Source organism: Vitis riparia, chromosome 4 (assembly GCF_004353265.1).
Source record: "Vitis riparia cultivar Riparia Gloire de Montpellier isolate 1030 chromosome 4, EGFV_Vit.rip_1.0, whole genome shotgun sequence".
Lineage (NCBI taxonomy): Eukaryota > Viridiplantae > Streptophyta > Magnoliopsida > Vitales > Vitaceae > Vitis > Vitis riparia.
In genome coordinates, this window is record NC_048434.1 from 976,299 (window position 1) to 1,002,429 (window position 26,131).

Here is a 26,131-nt window from a genome sequence, read left to right on the forward strand (position 1 = left end):
TATCAATATTTGAGATGTATAATTGAATTGTTGATTTCATAATTCAAGAATAGAGAAGAAAGAGAGAATGTGAGAAACAAGTGGTTTGGACTCTACGGACAATTGATTATGAGGCAGCCAAAAGCAAAAAAAAAAAAAAAAAAAAGGGGGGGAAGATTTTATTATATTGTTTGGATAAAATTATTATTATTATTAAAGAACAAGGGTATCAAGATTTTATTATAGTTGAATGAAATTAAGGTTTTGTTTGGATAAAATTACTAGGAAAATTCTATGGTGCTGGTACCATACCTTATATTACTATTATTATTATTATTCTTAAAGAATAAAGATAGCTTCATAACTTTTTTGTAGACTAGTCGTTGAAAAGTAAATTTTTTACAACCATTTTTTAAAATATATTTGATAAATATTTTTTATGAAAATAGTTTTTAGAGATTTTTTTTTTGTTTTCTAAAACAACTTTGATATGTTTTTAAAAGTTCCTTTTATAAAGTATTCCCAAAATATGAAAAATATTATATACAACTATTTCTCATATTTAACTTTTTAGAAAACTAAGTGTTTCCTTATTTTTTTCCTTTGAGAACATTAAAAATATTTTTTATATGTTTATTGAAACTCATTTAACTTATTTTTATTTATTATATAAAATTAAATAAATTTAAAACGTATAAATTTTTATAATTTTAACTATATTTGGTTTTATTTTAGATTTTTCATAGTGAAAATAAACATAAGGAAATTATTTTTTTAATATTTTTTATTCGCGTAATATTTTTGGGAACCAAAAATGCAAAAGTGTCTTTTCAACAACCTATTAGTTTTGCTAACAAGTCTCCAAATTATGTCTTTAAATTAAAAAAAAAAAAAAAGTTATTTATGATTTAAAGCAAGCTCTAAGAGCTTGGTATTTATGGCTAGATTTAGATTAATTTATGTTATGTTTGGTTCCAAAAAGTTTGAAGAAAAATGTGAGAAAAAAGAATTAGAGAAGAAAAGTGAAAAGAAAAAAAAAAGTAAAATAAATAAAATAAATAAATTTAAAGTCAATAAATTATTTGTAGATATTTTTTTAAACTCATTTCATTTATTTTCCTCAATTATATAAAGATTAAATATTTTTAAAATGTATAAATTTATAATTAATTTTAATTTTTATATATATATATATATATATATATATATTATAGTAAAATTAAACATGAAAAAAAACCATTTTCTTTTAACATTTTTTTTAAAGTACTTTCCGGGTGGGTTGGTTAGATGTCTCAATTTACACGACTTGACCCAAATCTTTAATAGGCCCACTGGGCCAGGCCCATTCAGAATGGTTTGGACTCCATGATCGGTTGTCATTATCGATCACATAAAGCTTCATCATCTACAATTTACACTTCTAGATTCTTCATTACACAATCATCATTCCTTTTGTTTTCACTATTTTATTTACTTTTAATATTTTACCATTCAAGGATTTTTTTCACCACTTCTAGATTCTTCATTACACAATCATCATTCCTTTTTTTTTTTTCACTATTTTCTTTTTTTAGCATTTTACACCACTTCTAGACTTTTCATCGCATGATCATCAGTTCTTTTTTTTTTTTTCACTATTTTTTTTAAAAAATTTAGTATTTTACTATTGAAGGAATTTAACACCACTTCTAGACTCTTCCTCACATTATCATCGATTCATCTTTCCTCTTGATTTTAGTATTGTATTATTAAAAGATGTTTTTTTTTTGGATAAATTTTTATCAGAATTAAAAAAAAAAAAAATCATCACTAAGTAACTAAATGTCCGTTTGATAGTAATTATATGAAACATTTTTAGTATATAAAAAAAGTATATTTAATAGTGATTATAGAAAGTGTTCGACAAAATTTAGAAAATATTTTTAAATTTTTAAAAAATTATTCATAGGGTTAGAAAACCACTTATAGAGTGCATTTAATAGTGATTCTTATAAGTGTTTCTAACATTTCTAATACTTTAAAATTTTTACCTTTTAAGTATTAAAAATGCGAGAAACACTTAATAAAATCACTATCAAACGTCCTCGTAGTATTTGAGAAAATAAAGGCTAATAAGAAAAACACCCAAGAGTTGAGTGAATTAGGTTTTTCATAAACTTTTTCAATACAACTAATTTAAGCATAATATAAACAACTATAATGAGATAGAGTTAGAGAACTCAAACTCAGATTTTATAGTGGTTCGACACTTCCTTACCTACGTTCACTCTTCTCAAACTCCTAACTGAGTGAAAGTTCCACTAACTTGAAATTTCAACCAAGCTTCTAATCTTCTTTACACTTGAATTCCGGCTCCAATGAGTTCTTACACAATCTCTTCAAGATTCTACACACTTGAAGGCTCTTAACACTCAATTTACAAGAATGATCTTCTCTCAACCTAACTCAATAATGGTTCAAATACAAATCAAAACTAGGATGACTCACAAGGGTGCATTAAAAGAGATGCAAGTAAAGATTTAATGCACCAAGAAAGAAATGAGAACTTTTAAGGCAAGAACAAGTAGTTAGACAATTGATTGCAAGTGTTCTATATATCATAAATGAAGTGGAGCTATCAATTTATAGGTTTTTAAGCTTAGAAGCCAAGAAAAGCAAAAAACAATTTCAATTGATTGAGTTGGGGGTCGACCGGTTCAGTTGGGGGTCGACCGGTTCACTAGCCGTTGGAGCATTTAATGCTTTGGCAGGTTACCATTACCTCAATCGGACCTCGACCAGACAAGGGCAACCGGTCGACCAATTCCCTGGCCGGTTGACCCAGTTGACTTGTGTTTCGACCGGTTCAGCCTTTTGGCCCCAAAAACCTATATTTTCAGTTCTTTTTCTTTCTAACACTTAGACAAGGTCTTTAGGTAAATTAATATACCAATTTTGAAATGTTTTTCCTAAGGTACATTTGATAAAACTCGGGTTTTAATGAAATTATAACTTTAAAGAATAAACTGAGTTTTCAAAATATGTATAAAAAGATATGTAAAGCCTAAGTGCACCCATGCATTCATCTTACATTTGTTTCCTATAATTAAAAGTCTTTCAAATGTCTTGATCTTGTATCCATTTGGTCATTTGATGAATTTCCAAATTTATACATGAGATTCTTTACAATTTAAACCAATTAGTCACTTAACCATGGTTTGTTATTGAGAAAATAAAGGTTATGTTTAATTAAGAAAAACACCCAAAGGGGAGGGGAGGGGGGGGGGGGGGGGGGGGGGGAGGGGTGAATTGGGTTTTTTAAATTATTTTCAAATACAACAAGTTCAAGCACAATATAAACAAAATAAAGAAATAGAGTTAGAGAATTCAAACTCAGGTTTTATAGTGGTTCAACATTTCCTTGCCTACATCCATTCTTCTCAATCTCCTAACCGAGTGAGGGTTCCACTAACTTGAAACTTCAACCAAGCTTCTAATCTTCTTACACTTGGATTCCGACTCCAATGGACTCTTACACAATCTTTTCAAGATTCAAACCTCTTGAAGGTTTTAACACTCAGCTTTTACAAGAATGAATCCCTCAACCTAGCTTAATGATAGCTCAAAATACAAGGCAAAGCTAGGATGACACACAAGAGTGCACTAAAGGATATGCAAGTGATGATTTAATGCATTAAGAAAGAAATGAGAGCTTTTTGGTCAAGAACAGATAGATAGACAATTGATTGCAAGTGTTCTCTTATCAATAAATGAAGTGGAGCTCTCAATTTATAGGTTTCTAAACTCGGGAGCCAAAAACAACAAAAGGTAACCTCGACCGGTCGAGTTAGGGGTCGATGGGTTCATTAGCCGTTGGAGTATTTAATGCTTGACAAGTTACCGTTGCCTCAACCGGACATCGACCGGGAAGAGATGAACCTTGATCGGGAAGAGGAGGCGAGAGAGAAGATTTTGGGCATCCCTCGATTGGACCTCGACCAGTTGAGCCTTTTGGCCCCGAAAACCTATCTTTTTCAATTCCTTTCTTTTCTAACACTTAGACAGGGTCTTTAGGTGAATTATTATGCCAATTTTAAAACATTTTTCCTAAGGTACATTTGTTAAAACTCGGGTTTTAATGAAATCGAAGTTTTAAATGATAAACTGAGTTTTCTAAGTTGCATGAAACGGTATGAAAATTCTAAGTGCACCCATGCATTCATCTTACATTCGTTTCCTATTATCACAAGTCTTCCAAAAGTCTCGATCTTATATTCATTTGGTCATTTGATGAATTTTCGAGTTTATGTCTGAGATTTTTAACCATTAAACCAATTAGTCACTTAATCATGGTTTGTTATCATCAAAACCTGATTATAAGAACACTTGGACTAACAGTTATCATCAAAACCTGATTAGGAGAACCCTTGGGCTAACAATCTCCCCCTTTAGAAAAATACTTAATATGTGATTCTCCTAAAAATACTTACACAAAAAATACTTTCATTAAAAATATTTCGAATAGAAAAACTGTTAAATCTTGTTATAGTATTTTTTTTTTTTTTTAGTTTATATCTGAATACTAAATGATTTTTCTTAAAGACATTTACAATAAAAATTCTATTAATAAAAACATAATAGTTAGTAGTATTTTCTATTAGAAATCCTTTTAAGAAAAAACGCTTAGGTCTATTTGACAACTCTTTTCAAGAACATATTTCTATCCTTCAAAAAAAAAAAAAAAAAAAAAATCAAGAAAATATGTTTGAGAATCAAAAACTATTTTCATTGTTTCTATTCTTTTAAAGAACATTTTTTAGTCATTTTATATTATTTTCTAGTGGTTGTTTTAAAAAAATCATTATACAACCATATAGAATGATTAAAAATAAAACATTATGCATAAAAATTATTTTTAAAAATATTAAAAACATGTTAAAAACTTTTTAGGTTTCAAATGAGCTTTTGTTTTCAAAAATTATTTTCAAAAACTATTTTCCAAAATTATTTTCGAAAATAATTACCAAACATGCCCTTAGTACTCATATATGAATTTAAAAAAAAATGAAAATATTTTTTCAAAGAATCATTTATTGAGTGATTATCCAAAAATTATTTTAAGCTATTCTCCAAAATTTTTAAAATTTATTAAATAATTCATTTTTATTAAAAATAAAAAATAAAACTTCCAAACATTAAAGTTATGTTTGATTCCTAAAATGTTTGAAAGAATATATATATATATATATATATATATATATATATATATATATATATATATATATATATATATAAACAAAAAAAAAGTAAAAGAAAATAGAAATTAGATTTAAAGTTAATAAATTATTTTTATATGTTACTTTAATTTTTTTTTCATTTACTTAATGATTAAATAATCTAAAAATATACAAATTTATTAATAATTTTAATTATATGTTACTTTCTTTTGTATTTTTCGTAACAAAGCTAACATGGAAAAATAATTTTTTTAAATATTTTTTCTTTTTTTAGAACTTTTCGCGAACTAAACATAGCCTAAGAAAATTCCTTTTAATGATATCAAAATCACTTAAAACAGCTCTTAAAATGCGTTTGGTGGTGATTTTAGAAAACGTTGCTAACCTTTTTCACACTTGAACCATAAAAAAATTTAAATGTTAAAAACACTTCTTAAAATCACCCTCAAACCAATTCTTACTTTCTCCTTATATCAATTGCAATTGCAGAAGAGCAATACAAAGAGAGTAGGTGGAATGAGATACAACTTCTCTTGACAATATGAAAAGATTGAGGAAAAAATGTGATGTGATGTGCAATGCAATTGATACGTGGGTCCAAAAGGATTTGAGGATGCTAATGTCATAAAGAAAATTGGTAGAAAAAGAATCCAATAGCGCCTTGCACACTCAAGGATATGTTTGGTAACCGAGGAATCTAAACAAACATGTTATACAATTAAAAAACAAAAAATGATTTTATCTTCTTAGAAATAGAAAACAGCTTTTCATTATTTTCAATTATTTTTTAAGAATAGCTTTAAAAAATAAATATATAAATATAAAAAATGATTAAAAAGAAAATATTACATTCAAAAATTGTTTTTAGAACGTATTTAAAACCATGAAAACCAAGTTAAAATCATTTTAAGTTTTTAAAGAGATTTTTATTTTACAAAACATCATAAAATAATTTTTAAAAACTATTTCCAAAAATTGTTTTTAAAAATATTTCTCAAATAAAGCCTTATCATTCGATTTCTCAAATTGAAAGCCTCTACTTTTCTTTTACGTCAAGTTTTGTATATATATAATAGGAATTAAAATAAAATAAAAATGAAAAAACAAGTTATAACACCATATAAGAGAAATCAATCAAAATTATAGTTAAAGTAAAATTTGATTTCTATAATAATGAATTTTTTAGTTATATTCTCATTTAAAAAACAACCAAAATGCATAAATGAATAAAATATATAATTGATTTTATATATTTTTGTTCTATTCCAAGTTCCAACATTCCAAACATGGCCACATGTTATAGCTTCGAAATATCTCATACAACGCTTTCATTTTGCTTTCAAAATTACATTATTGGCTTTTGGCTTCTTGTGAGTATTGACATAAGAAATATTAGGGGACAAGAACCCTGTAATAATCGAAACATCGTTTCAATACCATGATGTCATCATCAATTCATCAATTTAATTATTTCATCCTATTTAGGATTCTTAATGTCATGATTATCGATTTAATCCATTCAAATCAAATTTTTGTTCAACACCACTTGCATTTATAATGTTTTTGAAAATAATTTGTAAATATTTTATTTTTTTCAATCATTGTTTAGTAAACTTAACAAACAAGAAATCATAACATATTGAATTTAGTCTCAAAAATATTTTCAGAACAAATTCTAAGAAAACTAGTTTCTATCAAACTCGGCTTTTATATTAGAAAATATCTTTTATTCTAGATAACAAAAAATTATTTTAAGAATATTTACAAAAAAATTAAGGTTATGTTTGGTTCCCAAAAAATATTAAGGAAAGAAAAAAAATGCAAAGAAAAATGATTTTTTCATATTTGGTGTCTTATGAAAAATATCAAAGAAAATCAAATATAATTAAAACTAATTAAAAATTTATGTATTTTAAAATTATTTAATCTTCATATTGTGAGTTAAAATAAATAAAATGAGTTTGAAATAATAATAAAAATAATTTATCAACTTTTAATATATATATATATTTTTATTTTTATTTTCACTTTTTCTTTTCTTCTACTTTTCATTTGTATTTTCTTTTCCTTCAAATTTTCTGGCAACCAAACATAGCCAAAAGAAAATAATCAATAGGATGCACAAAATAAAAATAATGAAAGAAATATATAGAATGGAAATAATAAAGGAAATACCCAAATCCAGGACTTAATGAAAAAGAATTATTAATAATTCCACAATCATAAGCAATTAAATATTAATAATATTTTATTATCTTAATTTTAAAAAATTTCTTATATAACTCAACATCCGTTCTTATCTCAAACTTTGAAAAATAAGTAATAAAATGAAACATTTTTATTACCAAAATATTCAATAACCATCAAGTCAAATTAAAATTTAATTTTTATAATAATAAATTTTTTATTTACATTTCCATTTTCTATCCCAACATTCCAAACATGCCCTCGTATCACAATTTCAATAACTCTTTCATAGTAAAACTTGACTCACACAACTTCATCCATTGTTGCTTTCAAAGTAGCATTATTGGAATGAACCCCTCTTCAATTATTTGGATTAGCTTTTGACTTCTTATGAGTACTGACGTAAGAACTATTAGGGCAATAATCAAACATCATTTCAATAATACCATCATATAATCAATTTGTCATTTTGATTATTTCATCCGATGTGGGATTCTTAACGTCATGATATTTGATTTAATCCATTCAAATCAATTTTTTGTTCAACACCAATTACATTTATAATGTTTTCGAAATGAGAAAAGCAAATATTCTATCTCAAACAATGCCAATTATGATTCAACTTTGATAATATTTTTAATAAAAACATTTTTTTTTAAAAGAATCAACTAATGTCTATATATAAATCAAAAAGTATTTTTGAATTATTTTCTATAATGGGATATATAACAAAAAAAAATACTATTTTTGGAAGAAATATTTATTAATACCCAATCTAAAAATCACTTCAAGTAGTTTTTTAGAATTTTAAAGTTAATTATTTAAATTTAACTATGTACCTACTTTTTTTACAAGAAAAATTGTAAACCCAATCGAATATTTTGGCCCTTTTGTCGTCTTTTTCAAAAATACTTGTAATGAAAAAAGTTTCATATGCCACGTGATATATAATAATGATAATGATGATAACCATACTTGGACCTAAGTTTTATCATTTACAATTCATTAGCCAAGCTGAAAATTTTCTTTACTTGAATCATTATGCTTTTAAACCAAAAAAAAAAAATTATTATACCCGCCTACAAGCAAACAAAACCATAATCATAATGGGATATAACAAAATGGAATAAGGGAATAGGAAATAATACTTCTAAATCTTTTTTATTCATAATTATATTATTTCTAAATTACATTGAGAAAATAATTTTTTATCAAGCTTGCTTTTTTCAAAAACTAGAAATCCTACTTAGTAATTAGTATGTAAATTTCATGATTTTATCAACGTGGACAAAAGGAAAATACAATATAGTTGAAGAATAATTTGGTTCCTAAGGGCTAAATGGGAATTATAAATAAAATCAATTACATATTTTGACACATCAAGTTTATTATTTGGCCATGTCATGTAACGAATGGGGCCATGATGCTTCCACATTAATGCTTCCAAACATTTTTCTAACTAGAAAATAAAAATTATTTGAGTTTTGAATGATTGATTTAGGTACAATGATTTCATCAATATCATAAATTCAAAGCAATTAAGCCAAAAAAAAAAAAAAAGAACATTTATAAGAACCTTTTTTTTTCTTGTTGTTGTCTAAAACTATCAGTCTGGAATGTTATGGACACAAAATTGATGGGGTATTATTATGAGATTGATAGTAAAAAGCGTAATGATTGATTTCAAAAATTATTGATTACTTGTATTGATCAAATACGTAATCTAAAACCCCAATAATAATAATAATAATAATAATAATAATAATTATTATTATTATTAAATGTGTTTAAAATATTTTTATAAGATATTTCGTATAATAATTAAAGATGCGGAAACCTTCAAATGTAATAAATCTATAAAATTATTTTTTATATTTAAGTTTTTAAGTAAAATTTTATTTATGAAAATAGTTAAAAATTATTATTTTTTAAATATTAATTAAACGAAACGAAATTCATAAAAATAAATCAAATGCTGATGTAATCATCATGTGTAAGCCATAGTTGTGGGTGATGTAATATTCTACGTGTCACAATGTAAGTCATGGACTCATGGCCAAATTGGACAGCTTGGAAGTTAAAAAAATAAAAAAAGACCCACTGCCATACCTAGTTGCCTTATTTAAAATTAATAATTGAATTGTTTTCTAATAATATTTACACTAGTGATCCTCACTCCTCACTTTATTTAAAAAATAATAACCCTGTCTTTTTAGTCATAACTCATTGATATTCCCGATAATCATCGGATGAAATTAATATTTTATATCTTGTCCGAGGTATACCTCGGTGACCATATGGGACATGGAACTTCCCTGCCCTCACATTTTAAATGACATGGTAGATGGCTAAAACTTAAACATTTTCTTATAAATTATTCTTAAAAATTCAAACAATCGATTCATAAATAACCATTTTATTGGTGATTTTTTTCATAAATTATTATATGATATAGTACTACACTTTTTAATTATCTTATTTAAATAAGATATTGTTATCTTTGTCACATTTTTATATTGACTTTTTTTTTCTACATGAAATCTAAATTATGGTGCTATAATAACCTATTTGACACGTTCATCTCTTATATAATGTTTTTGTCGTGTCTAATTGAATTATGAATTATTAAACAATTGTTTCTTTAATATGAGACGTATAATCTTATATCAAGATTGAAGATCGGTTTGGATAACATAAAAGATAACTCATTTTCTTTCATATAAATATTGTTTATTTATTTATTGGATATCGTTATGATTTTAAGATATGTGTATATAATTAAGAAAAAATATTATTTTTTAAAAGTCTAATGGTTGCTCGTGACTTTAGACTTTAAATGCTTTTACCCGATCACATGTATAGGGTTAAATTTTTTTCACGTACGCTAACTCTTGCAATGATGAAAGGGAAATGACAAATGAATTATGGAAGATAAATATTTTTCTTAAGTATTTAGTGGGAAAAAAAAAATGATTTGAATAACGTGTAGCTAAGTTGTATCACAATGACGGAAAAGGACATGACTTAAATCCAATCTCGTACACGTGTCACTTTCCTATTTGTCACAGTAACAGACACGTTACGTGAATAAAAAACGGCATTATTTTCTTATAAATGGAAATCTCCCTTAAAGACGGCAGCGGGACAACCGTGTCATCTCCCTCCGATAATCCAAGAGAGGAAATTCTGGAGAGAGAAAGGAGCAGGGATGAGTTCTTGGCAGGGAACGGCGAACTCTACATACAATTATTTGGTATACAAAAAACCCATTATCATCAGTTTATTGAATTCTTCCATTCCAGAGAGTTTGGTTTAAATTTTTGGTGAATCTATAGTTGGGATCTGCTGTTTTTTTGACAGAGATCGAGCTCTCTCACAATAGGAGAGAAGTTATGTGCTGCTTTTATACCGTTTATAGGCATAATCGAAGCTCTGGTATTCGCTGTGGCCGGTTGCTGCGACTTCCACAAAAACAAGCATCACAAGAAACTGAGATACGGGTTCAGAGAGCTCTCGCAACTCGCCCGTGAATCGCAATGTAATGTTCTCTATTTTTATTTCTTTTGGGTTACAAAAAAAATGAGGGGGAAATGTTGTTTGGTTATGGGAAAATGAGGAAAAAGGGAGAAAGCCTTTAGGGTGGTGAATTAGCAATGCAATATTTCGTTATTCGTTGATTTTTATTTTTTATTTATTTATTTCGTTGTTGTTTTGGATTTGAGTTGGGATTTGAAAATTGATGGGAAATGTTGTTTGTTTGGTGGGAAAAATGTGGCAAGAAAAAGGAAATTGAGTTGGCTCGGTGGATTAATGGATCTTTGATTTTTGATTTTATGTCTTATTGCTTCAGTTTTGGATTAAATTAAGGTGTTGTTGGTAATGGTGCAGTTACTGTCAATGAAGTGGAGGCCCTGTATGAGTTGTTTAAGAAGTTAAGTAGCTCAATTATTGATGATGGCTTGATTCACAAGGTAAATTCAAAAGGGTTATGATTTGATTTGGGTAATTTCTCTAGGTTTGAATTTGTTATTTATTAGTTGGGATAATGATTATTGATCAGTGAAGAACATATGGAAACCATCAGAAGAGCCAATTGAGTTCTGTATGGGTTTGGAAGGTGGTCATTGTGTTTCATTAATTTGATTTTGTCAACATTTTTTTTGAAGTTCGGGCATATATATCTTGGTTGGATTCTGATGTCTTGTTTCATTGAATTGGGTTTATTTGGTGGAGGGTTGGAGCATTCTGCCATGGGTACCAAGTCATATAGCATCTATACAAGAAAAAGAGAAATCTATAATTGGAAATAAAAGGATGTTCCATTTCGAATGGAGTTTCTAGCATAAATTAAGGCTATGCTTGGTTCTTGGAAAATTTGAGAGAAGATGTAAGGGAAAGAAAATAGAGATGAAAAGCAGAAGGAAAAAATAAGTTCAGGAAAATATAAAGTAGATTTAAAGTATACTACTTCAAATTTATTTCACTTATTTTAACTCCTCTGTATAAAGATTAAATAATTTAAAAATGTTTAAGTTTTTAACTAATTTTAATTATATTTGATTTTCTTTCATATTTTCATAGTAAAATCAAATATGAGAAACTCATTTTTTCTAATATTTTTTTTTCTTTCTTTAGTACTTTCAAGGAACCAAAAATATCATAAAAGTATTCTGCAGAATCTTGATGATCAATCCGTGAATAGTTAAGTGGTTCTGAGGCCAGTGGTTTTGCAATTTCTTATTTAGAAGTTTATCCATAGACAAGCTAGGCAAGACTGAAAAGCTATTAATGACACTTGCTCTCAGTTAGCCGGTTACAGACTTCTAACTCATATTGCAATTCTCAATTGTCTGGCCAGCTAGATTGATATTCTCTTTATTATATTCAAGGGTGTGTGCTTATCTTTTTGTTGATATTTATCATGTTGTAGGAAGAGCTTCAATTGGCGTTGTTCAAGTCTCCGCATAGTGAGAATCTTTTCCTAGACAGGGTAAAGGAACTTTAACAACTTTTCATATTCTATTGCAAGGTTTCTGGACATTTCTTTGAATTTGTTTAGCACAACAACACTTGGATTAGAGTTTGGAGAAATGAAGTTTCATATCAAAAACCACTTGGAAGATTGAGTAGAAATACTTCCAATTTTGTCTTCTTGTAGGAAGAGCTTCAGTTTGCACCATTCAAGCATCCATATGGAGAGATTTTTTTATCTAAACAGGGTAAATGGATTGTGACAGTTTTTTATTTTTTATTTTTTGTCTGGCACAACCACACTTGGATCAGAGTTTGGAGAAATGTAGTTTCATGGAAAATCTCACTTGGAAGAAAAAATTAGATCACTACGGAAAAAAAATTCTATTCGTTATTGAAAAATGATTTAGAGTCATGTGTTTTTTTTCTCATCATCTAGTTGGAGTTCCATGTAAACTATTTACAACTTCGGTGTTTCTTTTGTATAGCTGGGAAGGCCAAAGGATGCAGTAGTTTCTTTACCCTAGAATGGAAAACCCTCTTTAATACTAATCCAAAGAGTCAATTTGTTGGTAATATTTGATCAAAATTTTTTTACCATAAGCAAGCCTCTTTGCCTATGGATGGAAAAATATCATGAGTTCATGTATACTTGTAGTTACTATTCTAGAATGACTAGTTGTGACAGGTTAAATGTTTACTATGTGCTTAATCACATACATAATGACGGGTAAGGTGGCACCAGAATAAGTTTCAGTATGGGATCCTTTCCTTTTTATTTTTTGGCATATCAATTTGTAGGACTTTGTTTTTTTAACCATGTTTTAGTCTTCCTTTAGAGCTAGATGAGCCCTCTGCTTGATAACTACTGCCATTTAGGAAATAGGAATAGGAATTGCTTTCACCCAACTGACCGCACTGACCAAGAACAAACTAGGTGTGAACAACAATTCTGTGTCAGTAATTTGTGTGCTTGGGCTGTTTATCTAATCTAAAATCTGGACACATTTATGAAATTCGATGGATCCATGTTCCTATGGCTACAATCATATTTTTATTACTTTATTTTTCTTGCTAGTTGCTGAAGTTAAATTCAATCAATTGGCTAATAAGTACAGAAAATCATTCTTCTCTTTTAGAGTTTAAAGTATGAGAGTTTTTATTTTTTTATTTTTTCTGATTCATAAGACTATTTTGCAAGCAACTTTTCTTTGGTTTTTAATTAATATTATGTATTCAATGATTTGCCTTTCTTATCTAGGTTTTTTATCTTTTTGATGAAAAGAAAAATGGTGTGATTGAATTTGACGAATTTGTCCATGCACTCAATGTCTTCCATCCCTATGCTCCTACAGAAGACAAAATAGATTGTAAGAGTTCAAATGACAATTTTTCTTTTTTTTTTTTGGGTACAGATAATGAAAATATATCACGTGCTTATAACAAATCTGGGTTTCCTTTTTTTCTTGCAGTTGCATTTAGGTTGTATGATTTGAGACAAACTGGATTTATCGAGCGCGAGGAAGTGAGTAGAAATTTTTTTTTCGTATCGGTTGTTGCCAAAAACTAGTAAGAGTATACATTCTGAAAATTATTGGTAAATTGTTCTAATAATATTCCATTTTTGGGGCTTTTTGCTAATTGAGGCCTCTACTTGTGTTGGCTTTTAGCTTTTGCACTATTTGTTTTCATTTAGAGTTAGGATGTTGGTTTTGTCTTTTTATGGGTTTAGGATCTTGGTTTTGTTACAAATACATCTGTTTGATAAAAATTACATATAGACTCTTCCAAAATGGGGGTTGGATTGACCATCTCATTTGAAAATCAATTGAGACATCACACCTCACGTGGGTGACACATTAAGAGCAGTACATTGTTTCACCCAAACAATCCCTCCCCCAACATGACTCTCCTATGGCTCGAAGTCATGACCCTTTGCTCTGATATCAATTCTTGGTTCAAACTTGGATCATATTATTTGAAAACCAATTGGTATCCAGTGAGGGTAGTTCAAACCTTTTATGACATGCGACATTACATTTCATGTGCTTGTTCTAAGAGCTATCATTTGGGTGAACCCATTCCCAGGCTTAAGAGCGATATTGTTACACCCCAACAAGTAGATCTTTAACACCATCAATACAATAGTTTTATCTGGTGGCTGCTCGAACTTGTCCAGATATTGTAGGCCTCTGAACTTAAGTTATGCAAGATGCTTTATCGCATACTCTAGCTTTTAGTTGCTGATACTTTTTACCTTTGAAATTTTCTCATTTTCATGAATATGTAAATTATAAGTTGGATTTATTCCCTTTGGATATACAACATATCTATGTGGGTTGCTATGGTTTTATTTAGGCAGTCAAGCACTTGGTCATTAGTATTTTCATGGTTTGAACATTTTAATACCATACTATTTCTTCAACTAAATCATCACAGAATATTCATGATAATCTAAAATTTCTGTTGATTTCAGGTTAAGCAAATGGTTATTGCCATTTTGTTGGAATCTGATATGAATCTATCAGATGATCTTCTTGAGGCTATCATTGACAAGGTGTTGTTTAAATTATAATTTACTTAACTCATAATCTCTCTTATATAGCTTAATATGCTTATGTGATCTTCATTCTATTTAGACATTTGCTGATGCTGATGCTGACAATGATGGTAAAATCAACAAAGAAGAATGGAAAGCTTTTGTACTTCGACACCCGAACCTCTTGAAGAACATGACTCTTCCTTATTTGAAGTAAGCAACCAGTTTATATGTCCCCTAATATCCTCTTTTTCCTCTTCTATATAATACTTCTTTCAATGTTTGAGGTCCATTATCTTCTTCTTAAACGATTAAAATCCACTGTTAAGCATCTTGCAAAAAACATCTTAACAGGATATTTAGAATCCCATCGACTTCTTTTTGGGTTATGTTTGGTTTCTAGAAAGTATTAAGGAAGGAAATAAAATGTTAAGGATTTTCTTATGTTTGGTTATACTATCAAAAATGCCAAAGAAAATCAAATATAATTAAAACTAATTAGAAATTTATGCATTTTGAAACTATTTAATCTTTATATCGAAGAGTTAAAATAGGTGAAATTGGTTTTGAAGTAGTAAATAAAAATAATTTATTGACTTTAAATCTATATTTTATTTTGTTTTACTTTTTCTTTCCTTCTACTTTTCCTCTCTATTTTCTTTCCCTTGTATTTTCTTTCAAATTTTTCAGGAACCAAACATGGCCTTAATGTAATTCCATCTTACTTCAGGGACATCACCACAGTATTTCCAAGCTTTGTTTTCAATACTGAGGTTGAAGAATGAGAATCCAAAACTTTTTTTGGGCAAGGAATGCAGTCACTTTTGTAGATGCTTGAAGGGGGTGATCCAGAGCTTCAATTCTGTACAGAGCTGCTCTGTGTTGTCAATTCTACTCAATCTTTCTGCCCAGAAGGTTTTGATCTATGTCAAAAAATTGTTGCATCACTGCTGGAGATGGTGATGGTGCAGTGCCTTTGATCTATGAAAGCAAGGCCAGAACAGGCAGGTCAGTCAGATTCCTTCTCATTACCAGCTTCACCATTCATCTCCTACAGCATAACTCAAGCCCAGGGTTGTAGAGTAACAAACAGAACTGGTTTTTGTAATGTATGTATGTATTGATGTCTTTGGTTACCATTGTATATGTTCTTTTTCCTGGTAATCAAATGTTGGTTGATTGTGTTGAGCATTGTCTAAATTTTGAATCATCTGTCAAATTAGGATTAGGATTATATTTAGGTTATGTTTGGTTTTCGGGAAAATAAGGAGAAAAGAAATACATAAAAAATAAAAGAAAATAAAAAATAAATTTTAAGTAAATAAATAATTCATATGTTACTTCAAAATTTCAGGTTTTGGATATTAAAATTAAATAATTTGAAAATGCATAAATTTTTAATTAATTTTATTTATATTTGATTTTTTTTTACAATTTTTTTATAGTATATCCGAACATCAAAAAACCATTTTTTTTTCTTTTCTTAGTATTTTTTGTGGCCTAATAACTTTGAAGATTAACCTATATTTAGTAACTATTTTCAAAAACAGTTCTTTGTTATCTAAAATACAATAAACTGGAAAATATGTTTAAGCAATTAGAATTATAAAAAATAATTATACAAATATAAAAAATTATTAAATATACAATACTATATTGAAAATTTATTTTTAAAACATATTTTAAAAAACATAAAAAATGTATTAAAGACATTTCAAATTCTAAACAAATTTTTGTTCCATAAAACTATTATCGGAAATGATTTTACATTTTTTAGAATAAAAAATATTTCTAACTCCAAAAATAGTTTGTTCTAACTTTTAATTGAAACGAGATAATTTTTTAAAATAAATTAGAGGTATTTTTAATTGTTTTTTATAAGGTGTTCCAAGTAACAACTAAGAGAATAAAAAATACTTTAAAAACTTGTGTGATGTCGATAAATATACAATACTTTATAAATAATAAGTCTGAGAAATTTGTTTATCATATTTGAGTTGTTAAATAAATTTCTTTTTTTTTTAAAAAAACATTAAGAGTTATTCTTTAGAACTATTTTTTAAAATTATTCTAGAAAACATTCGTGACAGCTTCTTTGACAACTATTTTGTAATTTAGAAAATATTTTAGAACTTATTTCGAAAATAGTTCATGGTTTGTTTTTCAAGGTTAAGGAAAAAAAGCAAAAAATGCAAATTAGTGGGGTATGTGGAGGTACCTTGTATGATAGCACATGCCTTTTTTTTTCTTAAAATTAGGGTTTATGAGTTGTGTGGACCATTCTTCATATGATAAGATCATCTTTGCATTATCATATTTCCATTTTTGGAGGGACAAACAGAGTGGATGAGAAGAGAAAAGGAGTCCTATCTTATTAATTTTCTCAAATAAACCAAGCATCTTGAATCAGTCATATCAAAAAGAAGATTAAGATTGGGCTTTAGCTTATCTGTTTGATCTAAAATAATTAATTATTTGATACCCCATCAATAATTTATTCTAACACCCATCTTATCCAACCCTGTTTGATATACCTACCAAATACCATTTTAAGAAATAATCTAAAAAAAAAATAAACAATCTTCAATAAAATGTTAATTTTAGCCACCTGGGTTTGTTTGACAACGATTTGAAAAATAGTTTTTGAAAGGAAAATTTGAGAATAGTTTTATAAATATCTAAAAATAGTGATAAAATTGTACATTTTCTTCATGAAAAATAAATAAAAAAAGAAATTATTTTTCATATTTGTATATATTTTTAAAATAAATTTGAGGTGTTTTTTATAAAAATGTTATGACCAATAATTAAACATACAAGAATAATTTGAAAATTTTTGTATTATATGTAAACATACCATATCTTTATGAAAAACTATCACTATTTTCAAAAATTAATTTTTAATAATTATTTAATGCCGAAATATTTGTTAAAGGCTTTTAAATAAACATTAACATGATAATTAGATAGAAAATATTTTTATCAACTCAAAATTTAATTAAAAGATAAAGTCAAAAAAGGAAAAGAAAAATTATTTAGGCATGAGTGTATTTTACATTTTAAATATTAATAAAATTTTAATAATTCTAATGAACAAAAAATTATTTCAAACCGATTAAATATAAAACCTTTTTTTTTAATTAGATTTTGATAGTCATAATGTTCATCATTTTAACGTTAAGAAAAAGTTTTCAAATATGCAAATTTAATATAAAAATATTACAAGAAGAAATTCCAGACAAAACAAGTCGTACGGATGGTTCAATAATGAGAGGCCACGTGGGTTTTCCCGTTTCGTCTTTACACGTGTCACTTTTCTTTTGGTCACCAGTCATAACAGCTTGACATAAATAAAAATGGCATCATCCCAATAAATGGCAATATCTATCCATCTGGGCCGCCATTTTCGTCTCTTTCTGATAATTATAGAGAGAGAAAGTAGTTGCTATGATTTTTTTTGCAGTCGACAATGAACTCTACGGAGAGTTCTTGGGTAAGCAAACAAGCCCACCATCATTAATTTCTTCAGTTTCTTCGATCTCAGAAGTTTAGTTCATATTTTTGTGTTCATTTATGGTTGGGATATGTTGTTTTCGACAGAGATCGAGCCCTGTAACAATGGGTGGGAGGTTTTGTGCTTCTTTCATACCATTCTTCTCCATAATTGAAGGTCTGGTGTTCGCTGTAGCCAATTTCTGCAGTATTCACCGCACCCACCACCACAGGAAATTACGGTACGGGCTCAGAGAGCTGACGCAGCTCGCCGGTGAAACGCAATGTAATGTTTTCTGTTTTGTTGATCTTTTGTTCTCGTTTGGTTGTAGATACTCTTGAAAAAAAAAGGGGGAACTGTTGTTTGGTTGGCGGGAAAACGTGGGAAGAGAAAGAGTGATTTTACGTGGTTTAACGGCAATATCATGTTCCGTTATTTGTTTATCCTAGTTTTTGTTCGTTGTTTTTTATTTGGGTTTGAATTGAAATTTAGATTAATGATAATAATGATAATAATAATGGGAAAATGTTGTTTGGTTGGTGCGAAAAGAGAAGTGAACTCTTAAGTTGGCGTGTCGCAGATGTTGATTTTAGTTTTAATTTGTTGGGGTTGATGTTGTGTTTGTGGCAGGGGTAGGGGTGGGTTTTGGTTGGTGGGAATTTACATGAATGAATTGCAATGTAAGTTTTGTTGTTTGTTAAATTTAGTTTCAGCTTGTGCTTGTTGCTTTGAGTTTGAAATGAAATTTGAAAAAAGAAAAAGGATGGAAAATATTATTTAGTTTCTGGGAAAATGAGGGAAAAGAAACGAAAACATTTACATGGTTGAATAGTAGATTTCTGTTGTGAAAAACTAAGATAAGTAACAATGACACGGAGCAAAGAATCACAGAACACATTAATACTCAATGATTCAAGTGATCTGGCCTAAAGACTACATCCAGGAGTGAATGCAAAAGCTCTTTGAACTCTTTCCTATAGAATTCCATGCCATTGTCATTTTCAAGTGCTTGATCTGTTTCTTATTTGCTTCTCGATCAAAACTAATTCCTTAATAATTAAAGATATCTAGGATATTTATTTTATGATAAGAAGAAAGTCTCTTACAAGAATAGATCCTAATAGGAAAATATCAAGGACTTACAAATTGACGCAAAAGAGACTTTCAGGCACTTTCCAATAGTTTTAGTTTTAATTTGTTGTTGTTTGTTATTTCAATTTGAATAAGAAATTTAGAAAATAAAAAGGATGATAGGGACATGTTTGGTTATTGGGAAAATGTGGAAAAAGAAAATAGAGATTTGATAGTGAATTGTAATATATTGTTATATTGTTGTTCAATTTTAGTTTTGATTTATTTTTTTGTTTTAGATTTGAATTGAGGCGGTGTTTGTTTTTTGGCTAAATAGAAAAAGCCAAGTTGACTTTTTCTATTCAACCAAAAATAATCTGTTGATATCATCAACCAATATAATTAAACTAAATTTATTGATAGTAAGTTCACTTTAGTTATGTTGGTTGATTGATTGTAGTTTGTTGTTTTTGTTTTGAAGCGAGAATTAAATTGACTGATTGTTGGTATGCAGTTACTGTTAATGAAGTGGAGGCTTTGTATGAGTTGTTTAAGAAGTTAAGTAGCTCAATTATTGATGATGGCTTGATTCACAAGGTAAATTGAAAAAGAGTAATTAACTTGTGGGAATTAATCAAATTAAATTTTTTAATGATTTGCTTGGGTAATTTTTCCTCTATTTGAATGTGTTATTTTTATTGGGGTAATGCTAATGAAGAAATTATAGAAATTGAAAGAGGCAATTTAGTTCTATATAAGCTTTGGAAGCAGGTCATTGTGTTTTGTAGCATTGTAACAAGCAATTTGATTTTCTTAACATTTATTTAATTGTTAGACTCTGATGTCTTTTTGATTCAATTGGCTTATTTGGTGGGGAATTCGAACATTCCACCATCGGTCTGGGGTATATAGCATTTATTGGAGAACAAGAAATCCATAATTGGAATTAAAAGGTATATATTGCAGTTGGGGTTTTCTTGCAGAAATTTTGTATCTCTCAGGCTCTTGATAGTCACTCTGAATGTTTAAGTGATATTGAGGCTGATGCTGAGTGTTTAGCAAATTTTCATTTACAAGTTTATTCACAAACAAGCTAGGTATGACAAAAAAACACAAATGATGCTTGCTTTCTACTAGCAGGTTATGTACCTATAAATTGCATATTGCAATTGTCAATTATCACACCAGCTTCTAATCCTAATATACAATCAAATAGATGGATCATTTCATTCTTATAAACAATGATCGCTATTTCTTACTCCTATGCTTTTGTGTGTGTGTGTGTGTGTGCTACATCTGAGGGCCTATGCTTATCTTTTATTTTCTTTGATGTTTATTATCTTGTAGGAAGAGCTCCAATTAGCACTTCTCAAGTCTCCATGTGGCCAGAACCTTTTTTTAGACAGGGTAAAAAGCTGTGATAATTTTTCCTAATCCATTATTCAATTTCTAGACATTTCTTTGAATCTGTTTGACCCATAAAACTTGGATTAGAGTTTGAAGAAATGCACTGTCATGTCAAATCCCATTTGGAAGATTAAATAAATGCACTACCATCGAAAAGAAATTCTGTTCTCTATCACCACGTAAAAAACAAAAAAAAAGGCTGGAAAGAAGGAGAAGAGTAAAGGTATTGTATTTCTTTTCAATGTCTAGTTGGAGCTCCATGTAGAATTGTTGACTACTTTGGTATTTCTGTCGTATGCTTTGGTGGGGTGGGGAAAGTAACATTTATTTCTCAGAAAGAAAACTTTATTTTATCTGCAATTCAAGCAACACTAGTTGAACTAATCCAAAGAGTCAGTTTGTTGAAAAGTTTACCAGAGAAAAGCTTATTACCAGCACTATTGTAGAATTACTAGTTGCTGCTCCTTAAACATTGACCTTGAGCTTAATAATTATACACAGTGATGGGTATGGTGGGAATAGGAAATGCTTGCCTTTTCTTGGCATGTTAATTTGTAGGACATTTAACCCTGTTATTTTTTCTTCCAAAGCTAGATGGACCCTCTGCTTGACATCTAGTGCCATCTAATGACAAAATTGCTTCTTTAATTGTTGTATATTTAGTCTGTTATTTGGAATTATTTAAAATAATACAAATATATGATTTGGACTTGGATTCGTTCAAAATTTTAACCTGGGTTGGTTTCAATAACTGGCTTTTATGAAATTTGGCTTCATTTTGGCCTTGATTAACACATTCTTTAACATGTGCTCCACACAAAATTTGATACTGGATATTTGTCCACCTCAAGAGATTTTGGAATCTGAAGTTTGCCTTATGTTTTGTTTAAAACTTAGTATTGCCTCAAATTCAGCTGTAGAAATCTGCTTTGTATTCCTCTCGTTTTCTTTGCCATAAGTTGGAGAGCTGTTTTCAAGGAAGAACTATCTGAACTCTACAAATTCTAATAAACCTCCTGTGCAATTGAGTAAGCTGAACCATCTGATAGAGTTTACTGAGTAGTACTGACTTGTACACATTAAAACTTAGTTATGATAAAAGATGTTATGTGGCAATGTACTTAACATATTATACTGGATCCCTGCTCCTTGATATGTGGTCATTTTTTATGACACTATTTTCTCACTAGTCTCAGAAGGTACTATAACTATTGGCTAATTCTATGGAAGATTATCCCTATCTTGCTTGTAAGATATAAAATATGGGGTTTCTTTAATCCATAGCGATATTTTGCAAGCAACTTGTGTTTGGTTTCTAATTAATGCAAGTATTCAGCCATTGCCTTTTCTTCTCTAGGTATTTTATCTTTTTGATGAAAGGAAAAATGGTGCAATTGAGTTTGATGAATTTGTCCGTGCACTCAGTGTCTTCCATCCCTATGCCCCAATTGAAGACAAAATAGATTGTAAGAGTCCAAATGTCAAACCCTTTTTTCTTTTTTGGGATTGATTGTGAAGATATGTCACATGGTTATAATACATCTGTGTTTTCCTTTATTTCTTGCAGTTGCATTTAGGCTGTATGACCTGAGGCAAACCGGATTTATTGAGAGAGAAGATGTGAGTATAGTTTTCTCATCAATTGTTGCCAAAAATTAATAATGCAATACATCTGAAGAAATATTGATTAATGTTCTGATAAATATTCCATTTTCAGGATTTTAGCTGATTGGGTTTATTGTAAAGGCCGCTTGTGTTGGCTTGTTTGTTTTGTTACAAAGATATTCCAGGGTCATGAAAATTTCACATATTTGAAGGGGGGTGTAGAGAGGAATCAAAATCAATCTCTGAATCACATGTTTGTTGTAGTTTTGACGAGTGGCTGCCTGAAATTTTCAGGATGTTATTGGCCTCTGATCTTAAAGTTATGCTAGATGCTCTAACCCATACTCTAGCATTTAATTGGATAATAGCTTTCAGTCATGAACTTCTCCTACTTTATGAATAAAGAATTATAAATTGGATTTAGACCCTTGGAGTAAGGGAAGTCTACATGGCTTGCTCTTGTTTTGCTAGGTAATTAAGTGCTTAGTCATTAGTATTTTTGTAGGTTTATTATTCCTGTATGATATTTGTGATATCTTATAGCGGTTAAGAGAAGAAGTTCCTGACAAAATATGCAATAGTCTCCTCTTAATTATATGTATGCATTTTGAGGGGAGGGAGGGAGAGGGGAGGTGTTTGATTGTGATATCCCTCTTTAAGTTTTTAAGCACATTTTAAAGCTGTGAGCGGATAACATCTATACAAGTAGAGGAAGCAGGTCGTTACATATGAAACTCATAATCTAAAAGAAGTCATTGTCTTTAGGTGAAGCAAATGGTAATTGCCACTTTGATGGAATCGGAGATGGATCTGTCAGATGATCTTCTTGAGGCTATCATTGACAAGGTATTGGGTTTACTTGATCCTTGATCTTTCTTTTGGAGCATGTATATATGCTCACATGATCTTCATTCTACCCACAGACATTTGTTGATGCTGATGCTGACAGGGATGGCAAAATCAGTGAAGAAGAATGGAAGGCTTTTGTACTTAGACACCCAAATCTCTTAAACAACATGAGTCTTTCTTATTTGAAGTAAGCCACCAGTTTATGTCTTTAATATTTCCTTTAGTTACTTATTTCACTGCTTCAAGTCTTCAATCTTCTTTTACTAAACCCAGAACTAAGGTTCGATCCCATCTCCCAGTTTCACCTTCAATCTCTTAAACTTGTTTCACCTTATTGATTAATTACTTCTCATACATTATTTGGTCATTTTCTAGGGATGTCACTACAGTATTTCCGAGTTTTGTCATCAATTCTGAGGTTGAGGACTGAGAATCTGAAGGTTTTCTCACAAGGGTTGCTAAGAGGCGATCTAGAGCTTCATTTCTCACAAGGGTGCTGTCAACTCCATTCAATCTTTCTTCGAGTATCGTCACTGGAGATGGTGAAGGTGCCATTCCTTTTTCTCAAAGCACACAAGATCAGAATAGCAGCATCACTCAAGTTCCTTGTCTATAAGAGTTCCACCATTCATCTCTTGTGATATAACAGGAGAACAGTTGTTTGTAATGGATGTGTACATTGATACCTTTTCTTTCTTTTGTGATGGTATTTTTCCTGGGAATGAAATGATCATGTTGATTCTGTTGTGAATTGTCTAAATTTTGAGTCTTCCAAACCCTGAGACTAAGGTTAGAGATTCAGGAAAAGGCAACTTGACACTACTCTTTCTGTAACGCATCTTTCATGCCTAAAACCCTAAAATCTTCCTATCTCCCTCAGTATTGCATTTGGCAGTACCTGGTTTTCCGGTTTCAAGAATGATAACAATATTATTTGATGAAATGCATGTCATTGTTCACATTATCAGTATAATAAATCATTGACACATAGAACAACAGACTTCCACCCAGGTCATTCATCCTGGAGTGTATACTTACAATCATGTAACTGAAAAAAAAAAATAGAAAAAGATTATCTAAGATCTATCCGCTTCCATTCACTTCTTGTATTGCCCACATGAAACTGTCATTTTCCAGATCTGCTTTTATGCAAAAACAAGAAGGTAATAAGCTGGAACACATACACCCAGATCACTATCATCAGCATAGACTACAAACAGTGAGGGAAATACTGTTAAAAGAAGACATCCATAAACTTCTAGGAACCCCACTCTGAAGTGGGTCTCTAAAGACTAACAATTTATGAACCTTTATGACATATTGATAAGATCTGTACAGTTGATCCACTGCTGTGGTTCTTAACGGTATTTGATCAGTATCTGCTCACAAAAGACATGTCAGAAATCCACCTCCCAAGCAAGATCCCAAATAAATAAATAAATAAATAATCAGTTTTTCATTAACAGAAAAGTCCTGGATTTCTTATTTGTTCATAAGCTTATTTTTGGTGGGGCAAACAGAAATGTGAGAACATGAACAAGGAGGGTGGGATGTTGATTTTCACAAGTAGAAAGGAATATTAAGCTCAAGTAAATCAGAAGATTTGGCTTTGACGAAGGCACATGTATACTTCAACTTGATGTCTGCAAGTGACATCAGATTCAGTGATCAAGATTCAGCTGTCATGGCTTAGAATAACTTAAAAATGAAAGCACACATGCATGCAGGCAAGCAGGAAGGCACTGAGGTGGCTAGTGAGTTTTGTGTTCAATGTGGAAGGTGTCCAAAAAGAAGGTTAATTTAACTGCAACCACCACTTGAGAGATGAGACTCAAACTGGTCTCCTCTCTGAAATGTTGCAGCTCCTTCTGTTCCATCTGAGTGAACTTGAGGTGCCTGCTATGGGGAAATATGTAATGGACGAGACACCCAGATGACTCTCAAACAGGCACACAAACCCCACAAACACACACAGAGGGAGAGGGAGAGAGAGAGAGAGAGAGAGAGAGAAGACAGATGACAGATAGAGAGTGAGCACGCAGAGCTTCAAGCATGGACCCATGCAAGAACAGACCATGTGTGCTCACTCTCTTCTGTCACCTATTCCTTACCATTTGTAACTCCCATACAAACATAAGCCTGTTGGAGAAGACAAACCTACCCTCTTTTGGCCTCCTCCTCCTCCTCCCACCTGAACTGTTCCATTACATTAAAACACTGCCTTGGTTCGGTGTATGGAGAAATGAAGATGTGCTCCCTTTATATAGGATGAAAAAGGGTAGGATTCATGGACATTGGAATAAATGTGAGTTTAACTTTTATTGGCCTTCCCTAATATTTTAATACTATTTAGCGGGGGGTGGAGGTGGGGGGAGAGAGAGAGAGAGAGAAAAGTACTTACCTTTTGATTTCTTCCCATACAAATCTAACCAGACTCATTTATTCAATTACTGTTACCAATGCATCTTGTAATTCTAAATCTCTAGCCACCCAATCTTCACTCTTCCTCCTTTATCACCTTCACCTCCCAATCTTCTCTCTCTCCCCATGCTTTAGTCTGGTCTTCCTCATTAAATGGTTTCCATAGAAAAACTTTGAACACCCAGAGACACAAAGAGACAAAGAGACAAAGAGACAAAGAGAGAGAGAGAGAGATTATCTTTCTTTTAATAAAAAAATGTCAAGCTTTATATGAGGGACTGTTTGGACATTCCATCAGAATAGACTTGCTCCACTGTTGTCAATGAAAGCTGCCACTACACACACAGATGATATAGTAATGAGTAGAATGGCATCAGTTTAATTTGTATCTTC

The 26,131-nt window shown here is 29.9% G+C and overlaps 2 protein-coding genes across 3 annotated transcripts; both read left to right on the forward strand.

Annotated features, from left to right (window-relative positions):
* The first annotated feature begins 10,533 nt into the window (after positions 1-10,533).
* Positions 10,534-16,092, forward strand: LOC117913421 (calcineurin B-like protein 10). The gene is made up of 9 exons (XM_034828395.1): positions 10,534-10,635; positions 10,743-10,920; positions 11,271-11,353; positions 12,313-12,372; positions 13,615-13,723; positions 13,826-13,878; positions 14,830-14,910; positions 14,993-15,105; positions 15,623-16,092. The coding sequence occupies exons 1-9, from the start codon at positions 10,591-10,593 to the stop codon at positions 15,675-15,677; spliced, it is 777 nt and encodes a 258-aa protein (XP_034684286.1). The 5' UTR covers positions 10,534-10,590; the 3' UTR covers positions 15,678-16,092.
* A 2,201-nt stretch (positions 16,093-18,293) lies between these two features.
* LOC117913422 (calcineurin B-like protein 10) lies at positions 18,294-24,093 on the forward strand. 2 transcript variants are annotated; one of them, XM_034828396.1, is made up of 9 exons: positions 18,294-18,385; positions 18,493-18,670; positions 19,971-20,053; positions 20,804-20,863; positions 22,221-22,329; positions 22,431-22,483; positions 23,234-23,314; positions 23,392-23,504; positions 23,693-24,093. In XM_034828396.1, exons 1-9 carry the CDS (start codon positions 18,362-18,364, stop codon positions 23,745-23,747), a joined length of 756 nt encoding a protein of 251 aa, XP_034684287.1. In that variant the 5' UTR covers positions 18,294-18,361; the 3' UTR covers positions 23,748-24,093. The 2 variants fall into 2 exon arrangements, with proteins under 2 accessions (XP_034684287.1, XP_034684288.1); XM_034828397.1 differs by lacking the exons at positions 23,234-23,314; positions 23,392-23,504; positions 23,693-24,093 and adding an exon at positions 22,581-23,222.
* Positions 24,094-26,131: the final 2,038 nt, after the last annotated feature.